This window comes from Lathamus discolor, chromosome Z (genome assembly GCF_037157495.1).
Source record: "Lathamus discolor isolate bLatDis1 chromosome Z, bLatDis1.hap1, whole genome shotgun sequence".
NCBI classification, from domain to species: Eukaryota; Metazoa; Chordata; class Aves; order Psittaciformes; family Psittacidae; genus Lathamus; species Lathamus discolor.
Window position 1 is genome coordinate 64,591,601 of NC_088909.1, and position 21,432 is coordinate 64,613,032.

Consider the following 21,432-nt stretch of genomic DNA (forward strand, 5'->3'; position numbering starts at 1 on the left):
TAGAAATTGATTTATTTCAGTACCACCTACCAAATGATCACACTTATACAACTAAAGGGTATCTTAATCAGTCCAGGCTAGGACATTAAGCAAACAGGAAAATTAAAGATCTCCTAGAAATTTAGAGCTACTGGAAAAAATATCTTCATTTGAAGCACACTGCACAGTTATCAAACTATATTGGGTTTACTGGGATTTCACTAGGAAATATCCACCCAAATAAGGCAAGAGTTTCATGTTTCATGTCTCATTCTGAGGGAATCTGAAAAAAACCCAGCCTAAAAGCTGAAAGTTCATGTTGCTGGAGTAGCGCTGTCTTTTTGACATCTTGTTATTTTTTTTCCACTACAAGCAAAGAAAAATGCTAATAAGGGCAAGGTAAATTTATATTACTTCTTAAAAAGCTACACTAGAAGTAGACACTGTACAGAGCCTAGGGAAAAAATGGCAATGTCTCACAACAGGAGACACAGTGACAGAAATTGGTTTAGAGCAGACAGTTCTCAAGTACCTTCACGTTACTACCCTGCTTGCCTTTCCCTCTGGAAAGACCTTCAGGTACTGGTGATGACACAATTTTCTTCGGGGGCTGTGAAAGTACCATGGCCCAAGACACATGTGGCTGAGCAGAGCCATCTGCAGGTGCTTCAGGAAATGCTATCAGGAAAAATACAAAAACGTCTCAAAAATAATTCTCAAATATTCAAAAGAAAAAGGATCAAGAGTTAATCAAGAACTAGCAAATACAGCAGAGCACCATATTCCTTCTAAGGAAGGACTGAATTAAGACATTCACACACTTCTTTTCTCCAGAAAGCTTTCTAGAATTGTAACCACCCCATATATTGTCCAGCACTATATACATACATTTAGCCCAATCAAATTGTAATTGGAAATCAGAGTGATTAGGTACAAATAATTCCATGTTAATTTTCTAAGTTATTTTTCTTTAAAATAATGAACTTCTGCTACATTTATACACAAAATTCCTTTAATATTTATCTCACTCACACAGCTTTCACATTTAAGGCGACATCAGTAATTTCTACTTTCTAAAAACTCCATGGTTTTACAGACATTTGTATCAGGTGAATGTGCCTCAGTGTACAAGAACATAACCCACCACCACTCAGAGGTATCAATGTTTTCAAAGAACTCACAATTTTATAACTATTCCTACCACACAGCAAATACAGAACAAAATCTTTTCTTTAAGAATGAGAAAAAAAATTCAGTGAAAAACTGAATTGTGTAATGGGTTTACATGGCAAGGTCCTGGTAGTAGAAGCATGCTGCAGGGGTGGCCTCTGTGAAACAATGGACTCTGCCAGCCCCAGCTGGCTTCAAAACAGACCCAATGCCAGACACAGCTGCGCCAACCAGCAATGCCAGTGGCAGCTCTGTGATAACGTATTTACGAAAGGGTAAAAACACTGTACAGTAATTGTGAGAGGAGGGATAAGAAAAAGTGTGAGAAAAACAACCCTGCAGAGAGCAAGGTTAGTGAAGAAGGAGGGGGAGGAGATGCTCCTGCAGCCCATGGAGAAGACCATGGTGAGACATGCTGTGTCCCCGCAGAGGAAGTAGCTGCTGCTCTCTTTGCTGAGAGAAGCTGTTAAGAGCTGACTGGAACTCCCATCCCACTGTGCCACTCAGGGCAATGAAGAGGCAGAAGAGTCAGCAATGAAGGAGTGAAGATGAGCCTGGGAAGAAGAGAGGGTGGGAATAAAGTGGTTTTAGTTTGGGGTTTGTTTTGCCACCATCTGACCCTGTTTTTAATTGGCAACAAATAAATCTTTGTCAAGTCTGCTTTGCCTGTGATGAGTGACTTCTTATCTTGAACCACAAGCTTTTTTCTATCATTTTCTCCTCCTGTCCTGCTAAGGAAGAGAGCATCTGGCTGAGTGCGGCTGCCAGCCAAGGTCAACCCACAACAAACTTCTACTTATGGGGGACAGAAACTGAGGATAGTGTTAGAAGAAAAACATTATCAAATGACTTTTAATGTTTCTGGAATAACTCTATCTTTAGAGGGTCCTTCAAAGCACTTTGGCAGATTAAGCTGTCCTTTCTGAATCCTTACTGAAGGTCAGTGGGAAGATAAGGACTGAACTGCCCAGACTGTTGCATGTCTGTGTACACACAAAAATCTAGTGAGAGGCACTTAAGACAATTCAATGCATAAGATACCTCCAAGACAGAGCCCTACTGAACAAAACCTGTTAGCACATAATTCTGGATTTAAGGATTTCAATTAAATTTAAATATTTACTTGAAACTAGCCACTTGTTAATGTGTTGCAGTTTATTAAAACAAACCCAACAACAATAAGCAAAACCAAGTTCTGCATCCCCATAGCCAGACTACAGGTAAATAAAAAGGGGGCATTTCAGCATCATGTTTCTCCACAGCTACACTTCTTAGTTTAAAAAACCTAACAGAAATAATATATGCCACAGAATAATTTTGGGGTACATGCTAGACTCCAGACTGCCAGCTATTTAAAACAAATCTACTTATCTAGACTAATCAACTATTTACCTCTCATTTATTCTAGGCAAAAAAAATATAATCTTGGCAGGTGTGTCAGAATAGATGATCTCCAGAGGTCCCTTCCAACCCTAATGATTCTGTGATTCAACAGACTTCCAATAATCAATATGCGTTACTTTATCACCTCTTACACAAGATGGGTGACAACCACAGCAACACTTGCCCTTGAGCAACAATGACATAAGAGAGTACTCAGTACCAGGGCCAGTCCTGTTTAATATCTTTACTGATGATGTGGACAAGATAATCGAGTATACTCTCAGTAAGTCTGCAGATGACAAAGTAAAACAGCAGTATTGATCTGCTTGAGGACAGGAAGGCGCTACAGAAGGATCTAGACAGGCTGGATTGATGGGCAAAGGCCAATGGCATAATAAAGTTCAACAAGGCTCAGCACTGGGTCCTGGACTTGGGTCACAAGAACCCCATACAACACTACAGGCTTGGGGAAGAGTGGAAAGTTGCTTGGTGGAAAAGGACCTGGGAGTGTTGGTCAACAGCGCCTGAACAAGAGCCAGCTTGTGTCCAGGTAGTCAAAAAGAAATAGTGTAGCCAGCAGGGCCAGGGAAATGATTGTCCCTCTGTACTCAGCTGCACCTTGAACACTGTATTCCATTCAGGGCCCCTCACTATAAGAAAGACATTGAGGTGCTGCAGCACATCCAGAGAAGGGCAACAAAGCTGGAGAAGGATCCTATAAGGAGCAGCTGAGGGCACTGGGGTTGTTTAATCTGGAGAAAAGGAGGCTGAAGGGGGAGCTTATCACTCTCTATGACTACGCGAAAGGAGGCTGTACCATGGTGGGTGTTAGTCTCTTTTCCCAAGTAACAACCAATAGGACAAGAGGAAATAGATGCTCCAGGCAAGGTTTAGATAGGGTATTAGGAAAAAATTCTTCACCAAAAGGACTGTGAAGCACTGGGACATGCTGCCAAGGGAAGTGGCTGAGTTCCTGTCCCTGGACCTATTTGAACAATGCACAGAAGCTGCGCTTAGGGACACAGTTTTGGTGGACTTGGCAGTGACAGGTTAAGGGTTGGACTCGATCTTAAATGTCTTTTCCAACCTAAACGATTCTATGATTCTGTAATCCATTTTAATCTGCTGATGAAATCTGTGAGCAAGAATGAGCAATAAGCACTCATCACATTTGAAAGAAACTTCGTTCAGTTTTTTTTTCTTCTGTAATGAGTTCACTGTTTAATTCCTTTTTTAATGTTACACACCAACAGCTCTTCAGAACACTTTAGCTTTTCAAACTGGTGAAATGCAAGCAGTTAAAATACAGGCAAATAATTTGTGTTTGGAGTGCTTACCTCTACCATCAAATGAAGAGGGAATTGAGCTGGCTACTGTTTCATCTGAAGTTCTTTTTGAAGCTTTGCTTTCCGCAGAGGAATCACTCTGTAAAACAGTCAGCCAGCTATCATAAAAGAAGCATTAACATCACTGACCTAAACAGAGCTAAACATACCTCCCCCCCACCAAACTAAAAAAATCCTCAACCTGTGCAGATAAAGCTGTAGGGGATTCTGTTGCCTGGCTTCTTTTGTTGCTTTTCTCAGTGAACCCATCATTTCAACCCTATAGCACTATAAAACATAATCAAATGCCTCTGCAATGCTGTAAAAGCAGGATGATGACTTCTTACATTTTACAAAAGCACCCAAACAATTATTCTAAGAACTAACAAAATGAAGTTTTAACGTTTCAAATACCTTAAAAACAAAGTCCATCATCACACTCAAAGTAGCAATGTAAAAGGAAACACAACTGACAGCAGCAAGATCTTTTTTCCATCACAGGCAGTTTTCCACTGAAGGCACTAGAAATAATATGCTGTTTGGATCTTTCAAGATTATTCATTTTTTAATCACTGTTGAAAACTCTGATTCAGTGTATATGACATGCTGCTGAATGTGTCAGTATTGTATTTACTAACAAATAGAGAATCAAGGGAAATCAAAAAGAATAAAATGAAATGCTTACTTTTTTTTTTTATCCTTCTGGAGTTGTTTCTTGTTTTTATCTTATAGCACAAAGCAATTACATTATTTTTATGTTAAAACTATTGGATAAGTGACTCCTTACCTATTTTTTTCCAGGTGAGAGAGAAAACAAGAAGCTGTTAAGAAACCTCAGGAACATGTATGCTCCATACAGGCAAGCCAGAAGTCTAGACCATAGCAGTACCAATCTAAATTTTAATAGCACTTGGCTTTCCCCTGTCTACTGGCAGTACCGACAACAGAAGAATACTGAGAAAGAGAAAAAGGAGACAGCAAGCACTAATAGCACACACAAAAAGAACTGTAAAACCTCTAACTCTGAACTTCCTTGCTTGCAAGGTGCTTAAACTACCACACTGAATGCAAAATACTTGCATTCAGAAATGCTTGAACTTTCGGCGTGTTATTTTTATGAGTTTGACAACATGACAGTATCAGCTAACCTGTGTGTTCAACCAAAAAGACATCTGTGGTTGACTAAGGCACGTAATATTGCTTCCTGCTGAACACACGCGTCCACTCCTATGCTGTGCATTCTCATTGCTTCCCAAACTCTGTGCCTTGTGGAAATCCAGGACGGTAGTTTCAAATGCAGGTACAGGAAGAGACTCTGTTTTTGGAGTCTGAGTTGACTTCTTGTTTGCAGTTTTATTGAACCTGTCTGCAAAAAGCATGTAAAGTCTCAATAACTAAACCTGCTTGTGATCATTTCAAGGTACGTTGTATAGCACACTAGTTGACATAACTATACTAACCATCACAAGAACTATTGCTACACACAGCTCATACTAAAAAAGAGACAACTTAACAATTATAACCAACAGGTATAAATACCACCTACTCAACAAGCAACTGTAAATTCAGATGCCTGCTCAGGAAAATTTTCATATCAGTTTACACAAATTTGTTCAATAAGCAAAAAGATGTAAGTCACTGTCCCTTGTCAAGAAGTCACACAGGAAAGAAATCCTACTTCATAATTATTCTAGATTTAGAAACATGGTCACAAACTGGAGGCTACATCACAGTCACCCATTTCACGTCCATCTGATGTTATTTATAACCAAACAATACATTCGTACCTGGCTTCATGGAATCCCTGCTGCGTGCAGAGGTCTGGTACGAAGTCTTGTTCACAATTCTGGCAGAAGAGTCATCTCCATCATGCCTTTTCTTGTCTAGTTTTTTCTCACTCTCTTTTGGTCTCCTCTGCTGCAAGTATTTGTGACATATTTAGCTGATTTTATTTGAACTTTGTAAAGTCATCAAGTTTGCCTTGGGTTAGAGTTAACTACCTCTACACGTGGAGCTTGACCACCAAGTTAATACAACATAGTTAGTACACCATAACCACAAATAACCAGTAAAACCAGGAACAGCCAGTTAGAGATTTGTTATTTATTTCTATCTTGGTAACTGTGCCATTTTTAGCACATATTATAGCCCAAACAAGAGAGATTGATTACTCCTTATGTATCTAGACAACTGTATTTTTAAGATCTCAGCATTTCCACTAGTTCACAATTGTTTGGTCTTAAATCACCCAGACTGATGTTCTAAAACAGCTTCTTCGGGAACAGGGCAAAAATCTCAAGAGCATTCAAATCTTTCGACTAAACAATGTATTAAAGGCAAAACTAGGCAAGACTGATGTCACAATATACAAAACAATCAGCGTAGACGAAGTAAGTAGAAAACATACAACTATTAAATCCCAGTAAAGGAAACACATTCACCTACACTGTGAAGTCCTGAAAGCCTTGTGATTCTCACAAGAAAGTTTGGCAGAGCTGTCTCAAGGACCAGTACCTCAGGCAAGGAACAATCACTTGGCTTGCATCTCTGCAAAGTATACTGTATCAACCTGGATGAGTGGCTTAACTCTTTCTGATCACAGGATGCTGGACTAAATTCAAAGTACATCTGGCAGCAACATTCTTTTCTTGGGTGGTAGTACAAGGCATTTCCTGGCCTCCAAAGCTAAACTGTTAAAGCTTTAGGAGATGTGATCAAATTAATGCAAAGCTGCAAACACCAAACACTTCTCTTCAAGCTCACAGAAAAAAACAAACACCCAAAGAAACAAAAAAAAACCCCAAAACTCAAACCAAAACAGAGAACAATGGCAAAAAGGCTGTCAAACTGTACATAGCGCACCCCAAGCTCCTACAGAGACTACAGAACTCTCAGTAGCTAAACTAAGTTTCTTCACATTATATCACCTGTGCTAATGCTGAGCTAGCTACCTCCCCAGACAGCTTCAGTGTTTAAGTTTTCTCTCAGCGAGAAAACTACTGATTTTAGGTCTCTAGCCTTTGTATGTTATGTCTAGTAATGCATGCTTAGGACCTATCTTACAACTTCCCTTACACATGCTTGACCACAGTGAAGTTACCAGGTCTCTGACTAGAGAGTAAAGTCCATCAGAGAGATGTGACTGAAGAACAGATTACTTGAACCTGTTGGAAACAACAATAGCCTTTCAAATCCAAGAGACACAACATCTAACCACAGAGGAAGATTGGTTAATAATACGTTCAGGCTTTTTTCCTTTATTTTTGTATTTCAAGAAGTTTGTCTACATTTTTGTTTGAAAATATTATCCAAGTTTCATGAAAATTATCCCCAAAAAGGCACACACAAAAAATGACATTTTTACTGAGCACCTGTTTTACTTTTGATTGAAAGAGAATATTTCTAACATGAACCTTTATTCCCTCACCATACCAACACAAGTTTGTACTTTCCTATGGACTGTTTTCTATCTGTAGCAGCTCTTGGAAATCCTTCAGTGACAGATGTGGTCTCATCACCAACCAGCCACATAGCTGACTACAGCCACCAGGTCTCTCTTAACTCAGGTTCATGGAAGCTGCCACAGGGCTTTAAAAAAAAAAGTCCTTCCACTTGCCCCCTTAGGCCCAAATAGTTAAAAAAAAAAAAGAAAAAAAAAGTCAAAAAATGAAAGTAGTGAATGGTTTCGGTTTTGTGGGTTTTTCTGGGTTCCTACCTTGAAGCTGCTCTCTGAGGAAAGAGGATTGAATTCCCCTCATGTTCCAAAAATAATGCTTGAAAAGACATGTGGCATTCCATAAGCTTTTTTTTGAAGTGTGACTGGGCACATTACTACCACCCTCTTGAAATGACATATATTATCACAAGAACAGAGAGTGATTATTCGCTTTAAAAAACAAACCAAATCTTTAGAAAGACTGATTTAAAATAAGAATTTAGTTTTAATAGAAAAAAAAAAAAAGTATTTGCTCACCTTTGAAAGACTCTTACTCTCTTGGCTGATTAGATACGTTTGATCAGCTGATTCACTGACTATTCCTGAACCATTAGAGTGTGTTGAGTTGTCACAGTGATATTGTGAGCCAGCTACTGGATATGCATTTGCAACAACATCAGGTGAGTAAGAGCAGCTGGAGTATTCACGGAAGGCAGGATCACCCAGAATACTATGTGATATTGAGAAAGAGATCAGAAGTCATTCCAGAGCACAACTTCAGCATATGCTTGTTGCCTAAATAAACGTATCATTCCATGTCTGAAGAATTTGTTTAACAAGAAATCTGTATTTCAGAAGAAAACTATTCCATGTTACTTCAATTAAGTATTCAGTCAATGCTGTGGACTGCTTTAAAAATAATTAATTTTGGTTTGGGCAAACATGCAGTTTAGCAAATATTTTAAAACACAGATATTTTATCTGTCTCCAAGTTTCAAAGCTAGCCTGCTTTGCAGTTACAGTCGTCATTTCTGTTTAAGGTTATCAAAATTATTTGTATCTTCTTTCAGTAGGCTTTTTCTTTTGGAACAAACCAAAACCACAGTCAAACTACATGACATGCATTACATACTTGACCACAGCAGAGCAAGCATTAAAACCTGTCTTAATTAATGCTGTAATAACAAAGTAGGAGTATAGCACCTTATAGGGTATAAAATACGGGCTCAAGAGCAAGAATTAATACATGAACTACAATACAGCATTACAAGATAATCATTAACTGACCTTAATTTAACCATCACAGTTTATGAAAACATGTGCCTGGGGCATTCCTTTTTCCTTCAAATGTATACTCAACATTCCCTTCCAATTTCATCCTACAGTTTGGACAGAAACTATACTCCGAGATCTAAGTTTGATTAGTGAAAAAGGAAATTTCTCAGCTTAAGAAAGCTGAATTTAGTTTTTAAACCTGTACACCATGAACAGCATCAACATCTGAATCTTTGGTAAATAATGAAAAACAGAAATCAAGAGGCTTCAGATAACACATTTCTTACTGCTTGCTGCAATTCTTACAATCATAGTTCCCACACAGAGAAGAAAAGTAACAAATGAAGAATCAAAAAAACAACTATGGCTCAGTCCCAATAAGGGAAAACATTCATCAGAACATTGCTGCTGTCTGCTGGTGGGGTTTTTTAATGCTAATTAATTTAATGCTAAAGCTGTGAGTTTTGTAATGCACAGGTCAGGCCATACTTCAGTGCTAAATTTCTATTACAAATCAAAATGGGTTGAAAATACTTAGATTTCATGTAGGATAAAATAAAGGCTTACAAAGAATGAAGGTGTTCACTAAGGCTCTAACCTAACTTGTTACAATGCACCAATAACTTTGCAGAAACTGCAAAATTAATTCAGTGCACAAGTTCTGAGAAGCCAAGAATCACACAGAGAACTATGTAACATCAAAAGATTCTTACAGGACTTGATTATTTCCTATCCTGCTGTATGGACTATCTTCTAGCTTGCTCTGTGGTTAACAATACTTTTGTAAGTCTACCATGAATGCCTTCTTTTTCCAGGCCTTATTAAAAAAAAAGCCTTTGAGAAACTTGCAGCACTTTTACTAAACCTGCCTTTCTGAGGATGCATGGGTTGTAGAGCAGAGACCCAGGAGGAGCCCTATGCATCATTAAAATGTTTTACAGCATGAGAAACATTCTTAGAGGATCTTTCTCTTCCTTCTATGCCACTATATTTACCCCAGCCTTGTCATAACACAATCATTCAAGGACAGGGTTCAGCTCTTTCTAAAGTACAAACCGACCAGATCATTACAGACCAACAAATCCTCTTTAATGTTTTGTAACAATACGGGTCCCTTGAAAACAACAAACGGTCCCTTGAAAACAACAAACGAGGTACCAGACATACACCAGAACACAACTGCAAAACCCTAAATCATTAAAGACAACGCACAAGTGTTTCTACAGTTAGAATATTAAGGCATGAAAGCCTTGACTTTATAAAAATATTCAATGTCCATAACAAGATTAAAATCCCCTAACAAATAAGAATCAGAAAATATACATACTTATCCAGAGATGGTTCCTGAACAAGTGGGTAGCATGTAGTTAAGTACCTAGGAAAGGCACATGCTTCTGAGGGTTCTGACCACACCACAGTTGCCTCCGCGTGTTTTGGAACAACTAGTTTGACATCTGCTGACAATTTGATGCCCTGAGAAACAAAACGTTTTTTGGCTACATGCATCTGAAGATTAATGTTGTAAGTGAAAAATACTCAACCTTGTGAGCTTAACTGTCACAGGAAAGCGTTAGTTTGCTCTTATCTAACAAAACATGCAAAACAATAAAGCTCGCCAAAGGAAATGGAAAGAGAAACAAAACTAATGAATTCTAGGACAACCACGACTGCTCTGGAAAGTTATTTTCTCTAATACATTTAACATGAAATATTCACTAAGGTCAGTTATGAAAAGAACAGAGGTTTACTTTATAAGAGATGCAGTAAATGTTAATAAATGAATCCTTACTTTAGATTTGAACAAAATAAGCTACAATTCATAACTACAGTAGCACTACTGTAAAATCAATCTCTGGAAGCAGGTAACAATAATGCCTTTGAGTACATATGTACTTTAAGGTAGCCTCTCCAAAATGAATACTTCATTACATAGCCTTAAGATATATTTTCCATCTGTTCTGAATTACCATTGGCTAAAACTGTATATGTATATGTGGAAGGTGGACACTGAAATGAGACCCAGTGTTACTGCCATTACATTACACAGCTTTAATCACCCTAATAGATGACACAAGTCATTTCCATAGGTGATTGTGTATTCTGGGGTAACTGCCATGCTACATGAAACCTGGGATTCTTTTCACTTGTGCAAGCAAGTTTCAGTAACTGAACAATGCACAAGGCTTTTAAAACCATTTGGAAGGTAATTTCAGTACTTGAACATGTGAACTGCGTTCCCTGCATCCTCTGGTGGTCCAGCAGTCACTTGTACCATAAACGATTAAAGACCTCTGACAGCCTAACATAAATTAAAACTACAAACTTTTCTGGTTTTGAATTTACCTGCCATACCCAAACATACAACGTACATCCATTGTAACGGTGACAAATAAAACGTGAAGTTGGTACAGCTGAGTACACATATATATGAACTGCATAAGCTCGGGAAGCAGTTAAAGCAAAGTACTAGTGAGCAACTGTTGAGGCTTCTTTATTCACTAAAGACACACCGTATCACGGGAATCAACTGTGACTGCAGGCTAACCACTTAAGACTCCCAATCCTGACCAGACCATCTGTTGCGACGCCGCTGCTACTGGTCAGAATTTGTGCACCCATCTTTAGTGACCGGGGTGTGCCTGTGTGTCCTATCAGCTGGCTCCCCGCCCTCTCTGAGCAAGAAGCGGGTTTCACACTCACGCTCACTGGAAGCGGTGCCTTGGGCTCACACACACACCTGCCCAAGGGGCAGGCAGTGACCCGCCGTGCATCAGCTCGGGCTTCCTCCCCCGTTCTGCCCTCCCAGAATGCCCCTTCTCCCCCGCCAGGAACCACACGCTGACCGGAGGCGCGGTGCAAGACACCCGCCCCACTCCTCCGGCCCCGCAGCCAGTGGCAGCGGCGCAGCTCGCCGCTGAACCCAGGGCCGCCACGGGCCGAGGCAGGCCGCCTCCCGATCCCACGCTGGGCGGAGGCGGCGCTCCCCACCGCCGTTTCGCAACAGCCCAGGACTTGCTGGGGCGTGCGAGGAGCCGCCGCCGCCCTTACCTCGCCACTCGGGCCCGGGCGCGGCCGCCTCCCCGCGGACATTGGGCGGCCGGGGACCCCGCGCCAGCGCAGCCCGCTCGCACTTTCCCGACCGACCCGCGCTCTGTGCAGCGGCGCGCCGAGATGACGTCGCCACTGAGAGGGGCGGCAGCAGCTCGGTGCCGCCCCGCGGCGCAGGAGGTGGGACGGGGACGAGCAGGGATCTCGGAGGGAAGAAGGGGGGCCTGCAGCGTGACGAAGAACCGGCGAGTGGCAGGCCCCGGCCCAGCGGCGGTGGAGGAAACACGCAGGGCTCCAACAGGCTTGGTGCTGTCCGAGCCAACCTGCCGCAACGTGCAGCCGAGCTTTGCCCCCAAGAGAAGGGGCAGAAGGGCATAAAGTAGGCACTTAACCAGTAACAGATGAGGTTTAAGGAACAACCAGTAGTAGTGGGAGATGAAGAGACAATACCCAGGACTCTGGTGCCAAAGCCTCGGGGAAGAGTGGCAAAACACGGTTCAGCACGGTTCTTACTGATGGTTTATCCAATTAGGGTGCCTGCTCAGCCCTTGGAAAGCTCCACTCCATGGGGTAAGACTGTAAAGTCTTACTTCAGCACCAAGAGCCTATTACAGACCATTTAAACACCACCCAGCTAGCAGCCAGCTTTAGCTGAAAGATCACAAGGGTTATTTCCTTCACCATATTTGGCAGGTTACTTACCTTTGTCCATCATTTTAACACCCTTAATTGCAAGCACACATTACACAGGTTGAGCATGTACTACATCAGTTAAGCTAGAAGCAGATGTTTCTGGGTTTTCTGGCCTTACAGATCCTATGGAGCCATGATACTAGCTTGTATTTGAAACAAAGCAGACACAGCCACTGGTAATAGTTATTCTATCACCAAATATACCAGAACACCTTTTTTGAAAATCTGGTTGTACAGCTGCTAGTACAGGATCCCAGGATGCCACAGTGACTGTTTTGAAGCAATTTATTGCACATCAGATGGAGTCTCTCCAGCAGCTCGACTTCGCTGGCACATAGCTTCCTAAAACAGAACTGATCAGACTCTTGCTAGCACTGAGCTCATACTATCCATACTATATAACCAGCAGCTGCTTTCGTGAAAAGCATTCAGTTCGCTTTGACACTAAGCCACTACTGCCTAAGGATGCAAAACAGGAGGTGCAGGCTAAAAGCCCAGACTAAAAAGTTTGCAGCAGAAAGATAAACCAATAATAGCAAAGTAAATCAAACCAGCATAGTAAGAGTATCTGTACAAAATAGTAAGCACTATTTAACATCTTAAGACAAGTCAATACAAAGTCATCCCTGAACATTCTGCATTGGAAGGGACATACAAGGATCAAGGCCAGTTCCTGACTCCATACAGCTTAATCCCAAAGCTAAAACTGTATCTTTGAGGGAGTTGTCCAAACATAGCTCAGACACTAACAGGTTCAGGCCGCAAGTTAACCGGTTTTGGTTTTTTTTTTTTTCCTGAAGTAAATGGTAATAAGTTCATGTCTTAACATGTTAGACAATAAATATTTGTTTTGTCTGATGAATTAAAACTCTAGGCACTTAGGGTTTAGAGCATTAAAATATTTTATTCCTAAATTTAGCATATAAAAATAGTTTATTTCTAAATTCATCAGATTTTAACATGGTATGTTTCAGCGTAAAATCCTGAGTGCAAACACTGAACACAGGAGAAGTGACAATTTAGTCATAAAATGTACTGAAAAGTCAGACAGGCGCTTAGATTTAGTAGTTGAATACTTCACCCTTTGAACACCATAGGAGCCTACTTGGAATTTCACTCAACTGAGCTTTTGTTGCTGTGATTAATACAGTTCATCCACAGGTATGTTTTGTACATTTTAAATTATTCACTGAATACTACCAACATATATACACATATACATAATTCCAGGAGATGATTTATAGATAGTGGTTCATTTCTGCTTATTTTTTGCAAGAGGTCTTCTGAAGAGGAGAATATGCGGTTCTGCAGAAATAAAATTGAACAGTGTCAGTCTGTCCCGTAAGACTTGCTTACAGGAATTTCTTCCATTTAGTAAGTCTTGAGCAATAGTTGAAGTTCACTGTCAGTAATAAACAGATCAAGAAGCCCACAAATACGGCCCCATGTGTAGTATTAACAGAACAACTTTTCAGTAACCTTACAACAGTCAAACCAGTGCTTTTGAAAGTTTTATACCAGATGTTGTTGCCATCATAAACTGAAGATACTTGCAGGAAGAAAGTACTGGAAAAATACAGACACCCCCCCCCCCCCCCCATTTTTTAGTTAGTATTGTTACTGTCTCTCCACAGTAGTCTACTTGCCAAACTCTGTTACTTTAACTTATACTAGGAAACTGTAGTGTCAAGCATCAACAAAAGCCACTTCAGTTAATACAACCATTTTACGTTATTAACCTGACTTGATTGTAAACTCTTCCAAAAAAGCCTAACATGTCAAATGTGCTCAGGTAAGGGGAACACTGGAAGGTTACACTAATTTCTTCTTGGAACTTCACACTGCTGGAATTCACCTGTCACCAGTTAACTTTTTAGTCAGGCTTGCCAAGGGTAAGTTACCTTGAATGGCTGTTTTCATCCTACCTGGTAGAGTTTTAGGGCTTCACACTCCAATAATTGAGAAACTGCTTTTAAGTGCTGCCTTTAGTAGGCTCTAAGAGTCTACTAGTTACTACTACTCTAGTAGTAACTGGAGTTCAAACTGTACCGCAGACATTTCAGGACACTGTCTACCTGAGCATCTATTAAGTTTTTGCATAAAAAGTAGGTATGTCAGATTTTTGCTTTGAAGATATGCTGCTGTATCAAATTTGCTTCAGTTGCCAAGCTACTGGTATTATTCAGGAGCTCACAAGAAACCTACTTTTATAGGCAGAGGTAAGAACAGTGCCTAGTTTGGCATGTTTTGTCTATATGTATGTCCTCATACCCAGGACAAGGTTGGCATTTTACCAAGAGCAAGATATGAAGGTTTAAATTAAAAGCTGGTATGTTGCCTTTGTGGACAAAAGGCTAAAATAGCAAGGAAATAAGAGGAGTGAATTCCAGCTGGTTTCCATAGCAGGAAAAATTATGCACTATACACTTCAGCTGAGCACCAGGCAGTTGGCATTTTAGACTTTTTTGCTCATCTATTTCTGCTTAGGTGTGCTTACCTGGCTCATGGATCATATAGTGAACCCAGCCAAGACTCTGCTGAACACCAAGTCGCCTCCACTCCTCTTCAGACAAAAGATGAGATTTTGGCACTTGTTTTGAAAGTTCTCTGGGCAGCACTACATGTCTGTAAAGATTTAATTATTAAACACACGCAATATACAGTAATGCCTGCATACACTAGAAAACTTGCACAGATCTACACTGTAAGACAGTAAGCAAGTTCAGTTATGAATACCCATATTATCAATAGAGAAGCCTTGGGTGTTAACCCATACCACTAATTTGATTATGAAGCACCTGCCCCAAAACGCAGTTTTAAAACCACTTTGTCTACTAAACATTACATCTATAATGCAATTGTGTATTGAAACAGCCTAGTCCCTATATCATGCTACATATGTGTTCCTGGTAACTGGCTGTATCTATTTCAAAAATAAGGCCTTTGAACTTTTAGAATGATTGCTAAAAGTCATTCTTGCTTGTATTTTGTAACCAGCAGTGTATCTTCCACAGATACTACAATGTTGGTTTGGAAAGAACAAGAACACCAGTTAATCACCTCATCTCTCAGCTGAGGAATAACTTACAAATGCTTTCCACATTTGCAGTTTCTTTTTCATTTAACAGAAAGCAAAGCCTTTAATCTCTTTTTTGATATTGTAAGAGACAGCTGGTAAGAGCTGTATCTCCACAGAAAGAGAAAGAAAACTTTGATTTGTAGTAGCACTTTCAAGTGTGCCTAGAGGACTGAACTGTACCGTTGTTACCAGTTATAATCCAGGAACGGTGCTGTAACACAGCTTTGAAAACTAGCAGTTACAACGCTGACTGGAAGGCTTTATGATCTACACTTATCAGTGCTGTGTTTTGACGTCGCCTTACTGCCTTCGAATCTGGCACTTTAATCAACACGCGTGCTTCATCCGCATTCAGAGCGCGAACTGGGACAGCACAATGCGGTCCCCTTAAGTGCGAAGTGCGTTCTGCCTGTTTCAGTTCTCTATGGCACCGAACGCGGCGCAGGGCGGGCCACGCCTGCCGCGGTTGCTGTGAAAGCCAGCGGAGAGGATGCCTGTGGCCACCCCAGGCGCTCTGCGGGGCCGCTGCCCAGCTCTCGGAGGCAGGAACCGAGAGCTCACCGCCGGCAGCACCGCCCGAGCCCAGCGCGGCTCCGCCACAGCCATCTCGCTGGTTAGGCGCGGCAGGTATGCCGCCGGCTCCCTCAGCACTCTCTGGCTAGGGCCTGAATTAGCCGCTCACCAGAGGATGGCCCAGGAAGGGCCAGCCATCACCACCCCCTCCCGCAGATGGCAGAAAGCTGTACAAAACTGCCGCCAGCGGCAACTCCCAACAAAGTCGCACAAGCCGCGGGAGAGGCGGCTGCCCAAGCTCCCTCCTCCGCGAAAGGCCCAGCAGCAACCCGTTGCTGACTCCCTCAGTACCCTCGTACCGGTACTCGTACTGCTCGTCAGAGTACTTGTCGGAATAGTAGATTTGACTGGAGTCCATAGCGGGCTGCGGCAGAAAGAGCGTACTGAGCAAACCCTCCTCACACACACCGCCGCAACCTACCCCCCGCTTCCCCACCCCGCTACCGTTTGAATCCAACTGCTCAACTCCTATTGGCGCGGCAGGGAGAGCCAATAGCGTGTCACGCCGCTACTCCCGTCCAACCGCCGCGTGACTCGAACGTCCGCACACCAATGGCCGGAAGCTGCAGGGGAGCTTTACGTCAGAGGTGACGAAAGGGCGAGGGGCGGGGCGCAGTGATGAGCCTGCCGCGGGAGGGCGGTTCCAGCAGTTTCTAGAGTGTATGGGGGGGAGCAGCGGGGGGGGAGCGGCTGAGGGGACCCGGGGCAGGGTTAGGGTGCGCGGTGCGTGGTGCGTGGTAGGTGCCGGGGGCTGCTTGGGGCCGGTGTCCCCGGTCTTGCCTGTGGGAGAGAGGGCGAGTGTCCTCCCGCCTCTTCAGTAAAGCGGCGTGTTTAAATTACGTATGTGCCGTGCCGTGGTGGCGTCTCTGCTGCGTACCCTGGGGCCGGGGAGGTGCTGTGAGCTCCTCCGGGTGCGGGGCTGCGGCTGTATCGTAAGCACGACCGCTCTCCTGACTTGAAAGGCCGTAGCGTCTGAGCTGCTTAAGCTGGTACTCGCTCAGAGTGCAAACAGAAAATAAACATGGTGTGCAGGCGTGTTGAGAGCTGTATGGTGCTTGTGGACACGTTAACGTGTTACAAACGCTCTTACCTGGCAAAATAGCACGGTAACCACGGTAGTAGGTTACCAGGATTTAGAAAAAGGCAGTTCAGTTCCTAGAATATGAACTTCCATTTTTGGCACCAGGCTTTTTCTGTAGGTAAATACTGAGTTCTGCACTTCCCCTGAACTCAGTAGTGTTTCTTGCACATACGCTGTGAGATGAGACAAGCGTGGTAGGAACGTCGCCGCAAAGTGTGACACCACGGCTTTCTTCAGCTTCTGTGCCCCCTGCCTGCGATGTGCTGCCACCTCTTCTTGCTTGGCCTGTAGTAAAAGGAGACTAGTTAAGTTTTCTGCTACCAGGAATACAGGTATTGTGTGTGATTGTGTAATGCATCGGCCTGTGCTCATGGGGAAGAAAAGAGTAATTGAAGTCATGTGAGGCACAAGCACCAACATGTATAGGCAGGAATCATTGTTCTTAGTGGTGGTGTTTTACTGGTGCTGCAGCTTCATGTCTTAAATGCTGAAGTTTAAACCAGCCTTGCGCCTTGTAGCTGATAAAAGGGGCGCTTGTCATAATCCGGCAATAGTATTTTTCTCTTAACTGGACTGCATGTTGACATGGGTCATTTACAGGCAAAACAAATTTTGTTGACCTTTATGGAAACCCATGTATAAGCCTCTTCTGAGTTCACTAAGAAAGTGAAAGCCTGGAGTCTCTTTAAAGCAACTTTTCCTTCTATTGCAAATACTTGCATTTATCAAATAACAATTTTGAAGATGATTAGAAGGTGTTTTAGGCAGATACCCAATTTACCATGTGACTCATCAAATTGTTTTGAAAATCCTCGATCCTCAGGATTGAAAAGCTGTATTTGTCAGGCAATTGACAGGACTCCAAAACCCAGACATAAAACTAACAAAACTAGTATACTAGCTTTAGTAAGGCAGGGTTATGAAATCTTATTTAGTATTGGAGTGCCATTTCAACTTCTTTTTTCACGAAATCTTTTCCCTGGCAAGACTTAAAAGCACTGGTAAATTACAAATAATGCAGTACCAGGAATCTGTGAAGATCTACTATTAATTTGGTATCTTTTTCCTAAAATGAAAACTCTGATGTTAGGGATATTATTTCTAAAATTACTAAAATAAAGTAATAATCTTGCTGAGTGGTAAGCTTATTAAATAATGATAGCAAGGACACTTGGGGAGACCTTATCAACATATGTAAAAACTTACTCTGAAGGGAGGGCTTAAAGAAGACAGAGCCAGGTTCTTTCCAGTGGTTCCCAGTGACAGGACCAGACACAGTGCGCACTAACTGAAACATGAGATGTCCTCCTTGAGTATCAGGAAACACTTTTTTACTGTGAGGTGATGGGGCACTGGCACAGGTTACCCAGAACTGCTGGGGTCTCCATCCTTGGAGATCTGCTAAAGCCTTCTAGATGTGGTCCTAGGCAGTGGGCCCTAGGTGGCCCCGCCTCAGCAGGGATGTCAGACCGAATGATGTGCAGAGGTCTCTTCCAACCTTAGGCACACTGCGATACGGTGTGAAACAGGGTTCTTCAGCATTTTCTTTGGCATATTGTTACACACAAAGGCTATGATAGTCACACTGCAAAGAAGGGAATAAACTGTTTTGTATCCATTGTGGAGAGAAAAAAAACAAAAACAAACCACACATCAAGGCAGCTTTGGGCTAGAAATGTGGGGGTTGGACTAGATGATCTTTTGAGGTCCCTTCCAACCCTTGGGATTCTGTGATTCTGTGAATGTTTCGGTTTTGGCTGGGGTAGGGTTAATTTTCTTCCTAGTAGATGGTGCACTGCAGTGCCTTAGTCTGAGACAATGCTGATAACACACCGATGTTTCAGTTGTTGCCCAGTAATGCTTACCCCATTAAGGACTTTTCAGTCTCATGCTCTGCCATCGAGGAGGGGCATGGGAAGCTGGGAAGAAGCAAAGACAGCTGACCCAAACTAGCCAAAGGGGTATTCCATACCACAGCACATCATACCTAGCACATAAATTGTGGGGGGAGTTACCCAGAGGGGCAGATCGCTGCTTGGGTCAGGCTGTGTATTGGTCAGAAGGTGGTGGTGAGCAATTGTATTGTGCATCACTGGTGTTTATTTTGTTTTTATTTTTTTTGTTTTTTGTTTGCTTTTTAACTTTTATTTTCCTTTTTATATTCTCTTGTCTTGTTATTTCCCTTCTCATTATTAATAGTTTTATATTGTACTTCACTTATTAAACTGTTCTTATCTCAACCTGTGGGTTTTACATTCTTTTGATTCTCCTCCCCATTCCCCCTGGGGGATGAAAGTTGGGGTGAGGGAATGGCTGCATGGTTCTGAGTTACCGCCTGCGTTTAAACCGCGACAAGACCTTAGGAGACATTTCCTACCAGTACCCAGTTTAATTATCTAAAACATTTTAGAAAAAAAAAAATGCTGCAGGAATATTTTAGGTTCAACTTATTCCGTCTCTAAGCAGTGATTTCTTTGGGGCCTGTTTCCTGTGGTTGAGTCATTTATGTCTTCGCATTGGAACTTCTGCCAGCACTAAGCTGTAGAACAAGTTTTTTTTTTTAATTTTTTTTTTCTAGTGCTCAAGAATGACCTTTTAATTTGACTTGTGATACATCTTCATATTCAAAGAAGTTAGTTTGTGGAATTAGGATCGTTAGGTGGTGGATCCAGATCCTGACTCTGAAGCATCTGAACCAGGTCAGAGGTGAATCAAACCGTGAGTACATTCACTAACAAGAAGAGCTGCTGCTTAGTTCTTACCATACACCCATACTTGTGTGTTGAAGGCATGTGTTCGCTGCTCATTGCAAGGGGATTGGACTAGGTGACCTTTGAAGGTCCCTTCCAACCCTTTGGGTTGGGTTTCTGTGGTTCTATGATTCTATGAAATTATATATCAAAGAAATATGCCATATTACAGATTGACGAGGGCCTGCATGGCCTCATCTGCATGGCCTCAGGGGCATAGGTTTATTAGGAGAAACACATGAGCTGCTCAACTGGAAAGAATGCTCCTGCTCAAAGCCCTGTCCAGTTAGTTCTTGCTGCTAAACACAACATAAAAATGGCAAAAGCATGAAGAGAATATTCTTGAGCTTTTCTGTCTTCTGTAGGTGTCACACAGGCACATACAGTTTTGAGCGGCAGTAATCTGAGTCAGCATAGAGCCTCTTCAGGACTAGAGATGGTCAGCATGATTTTTAACATGGCATTTTTGAATGATTTTGTGTAACTATAGAGAAGAGCAGATTTAAATTTGTTGTATAACCTGTTGCTTGTAACCAAGGCCATTTGCAGAGTTTGTGGGCTATGATAAATAAAAATGTGTTACAATGAAAGGCCTGTATGCACCTTACTATTGCACGTACAGAATTCAGGATGTAAGTTACGGTGGATAAAATATTTTCTGTGCTTTTTGTCAAAAGGGGAAGACAAGTTTCCCATCTGTGGTGTGCATAGCAGTTCCTGATTATAACTGCTGCTTTTTCTGTTCAATTTTGTGAGCTATTTGAAAAATTTAGGTTAAATGTACTTATGCAGTGGTTCTGTTTTCAGTGTGAATCACATTCATAAAATACATTGATGAACCAATATCTGTGCTTTTACATTTTTAGTGTTTCCTGTGGAAGGAAGGCTCAAACTTTCTGTCAGTTTTTGATCTTCATTAACTTTTGAACCTATTGGCAGGTTTGGTCAAACTTAACAGAAATGTTGGTAAATATTACTCTTGCAAGTTTCATGACAACAGGTGGCCAGATAAAGCAGGAGCATTCTGATGGGGGACAATGTAACAGGTAAACTCACATTTTACTAGACACCAAAGAATCTGGATTGGAAAGGAGACTTAGTATAAATGCCTCAGTGGTAAATACACTTCAGCCTTTGGTGCACATGCCTTCTGAGACAGTAAAAACAATTATTCACAAGCCGTGAGTCAGCAGAAAATCAGTCTCACTTAGTTCAGATATTCAGTAAACTTTATTTGACTGTGATTTTACTTCCAGCTTTGTGTGGTATTTGCCTAGCATTTCACAACACGAATAATTGTCAAAGCATTGATCCTACAAGCTTAGGCTATTCACTTTCATAATATTGTCTTTGCAGGCTTTATCTTTAGAATCAGTTTACCTCAGTTTAGATACTTAAATTTGTATTTATTACCTTACTCAATTTGAAATATATTTCCATAAGCATGGAGTTGTTTGTGTGCTAACTAACTTCCCCCGAGTTAATGAAAACAGTAGGTTATTTCGGGTTTCTTTTTCAGGTCACACAAAAATGTGAGCTAGGTCATGGAGAAACTAAAAAAATGATGCAATGTATACATGGTTTAACTCTCTGTAAATAAGCTGGTGTGTTGAAAATACTCCATCTGAATTACTGAGGAT

General features: G+C 41.7%; 2 protein-coding genes across 4 annotated transcripts in view; both read right to left on the bottom strand.

The window, feature by feature from the left end:
• Positions 1-11,739, bottom strand: part of SECISBP2 (SECIS binding protein 2) — a 30,250-nt gene extending 18,511 nt beyond the window's left edge. For 2 of the 3 annotated variants that reach the window (XM_065663437.1, XM_065663434.1), the window contains exons 1-7: positions 11,617-11,739; positions 9,896-10,041; positions 7,831-8,023; positions 5,645-5,774; positions 5,006-5,223; positions 3,870-3,957; positions 512-657 (exon numbers count right to left, since the gene is read on the bottom strand). In XM_065663437.1, the coding sequence (XP_065519509.1) occupies positions 512-657; positions 3,870-3,957; positions 5,006-5,223; positions 5,645-5,774; positions 7,831-8,023; positions 9,896-10,041; positions 11,617-11,658 (963 nt within the window). In that variant the 5' untranslated portion in view covers positions 11,659-11,739. The remainder of the gene's footprint in view (positions 1-511; positions 658-3,869; positions 3,958-5,005; positions 5,224-5,644; positions 5,775-7,830; positions 8,024-9,895; positions 10,042-11,616) is intronic. The other variant, XM_065663436.1, reaches the window with a different exon arrangement.
• A 1,454-nt stretch (positions 11,740-13,193) lies between these two features.
• Positions 13,194-16,401, bottom strand: CKS2 (CDC28 protein kinase regulatory subunit 2). Its single transcript, XM_065662137.1, has 3 exons — positions 16,261-16,401; positions 14,807-14,934; positions 13,194-13,614 (listed from the first exon to the last, which is right to left on the bottom strand). Exons 1-3 carry the CDS (start codon positions 16,317-16,319, stop codon positions 13,562-13,564), a joined length of 240 nt encoding a protein of 79 aa, XP_065518209.1. The 5' UTR covers positions 16,320-16,401; the 3' UTR covers positions 13,194-13,561.
• Positions 16,402-21,432: the final 5,031 nt, after the last annotated feature.

What these genes read in the sequence shown, in the direction of transcription:
- CKS2 (XM_065662137.1), bottom strand. Translation starts at nt 16,319, where the DNA reads ATGGACTCCAGTCAAATCTACTATTCCGACAAGTACTCTGACGAGCAG. An exon ending in GACGAGCAGTACGAGTACCG is followed by an intron (nt 14,935 to 16,260) that starts GTACGAGGGTAC and finishes AAATCTTTACAG; the next exon opens with ACATGTAGTGCTGCCCAGAG. An exon ending in CTATATGATCCATGAGCCAG is followed by an intron (nt 13,615 to 14,806) that starts GTAAGCACACCT and finishes TTATTTCTGCAG; the next exon opens with AACCGCATATTCTCCTCTTC.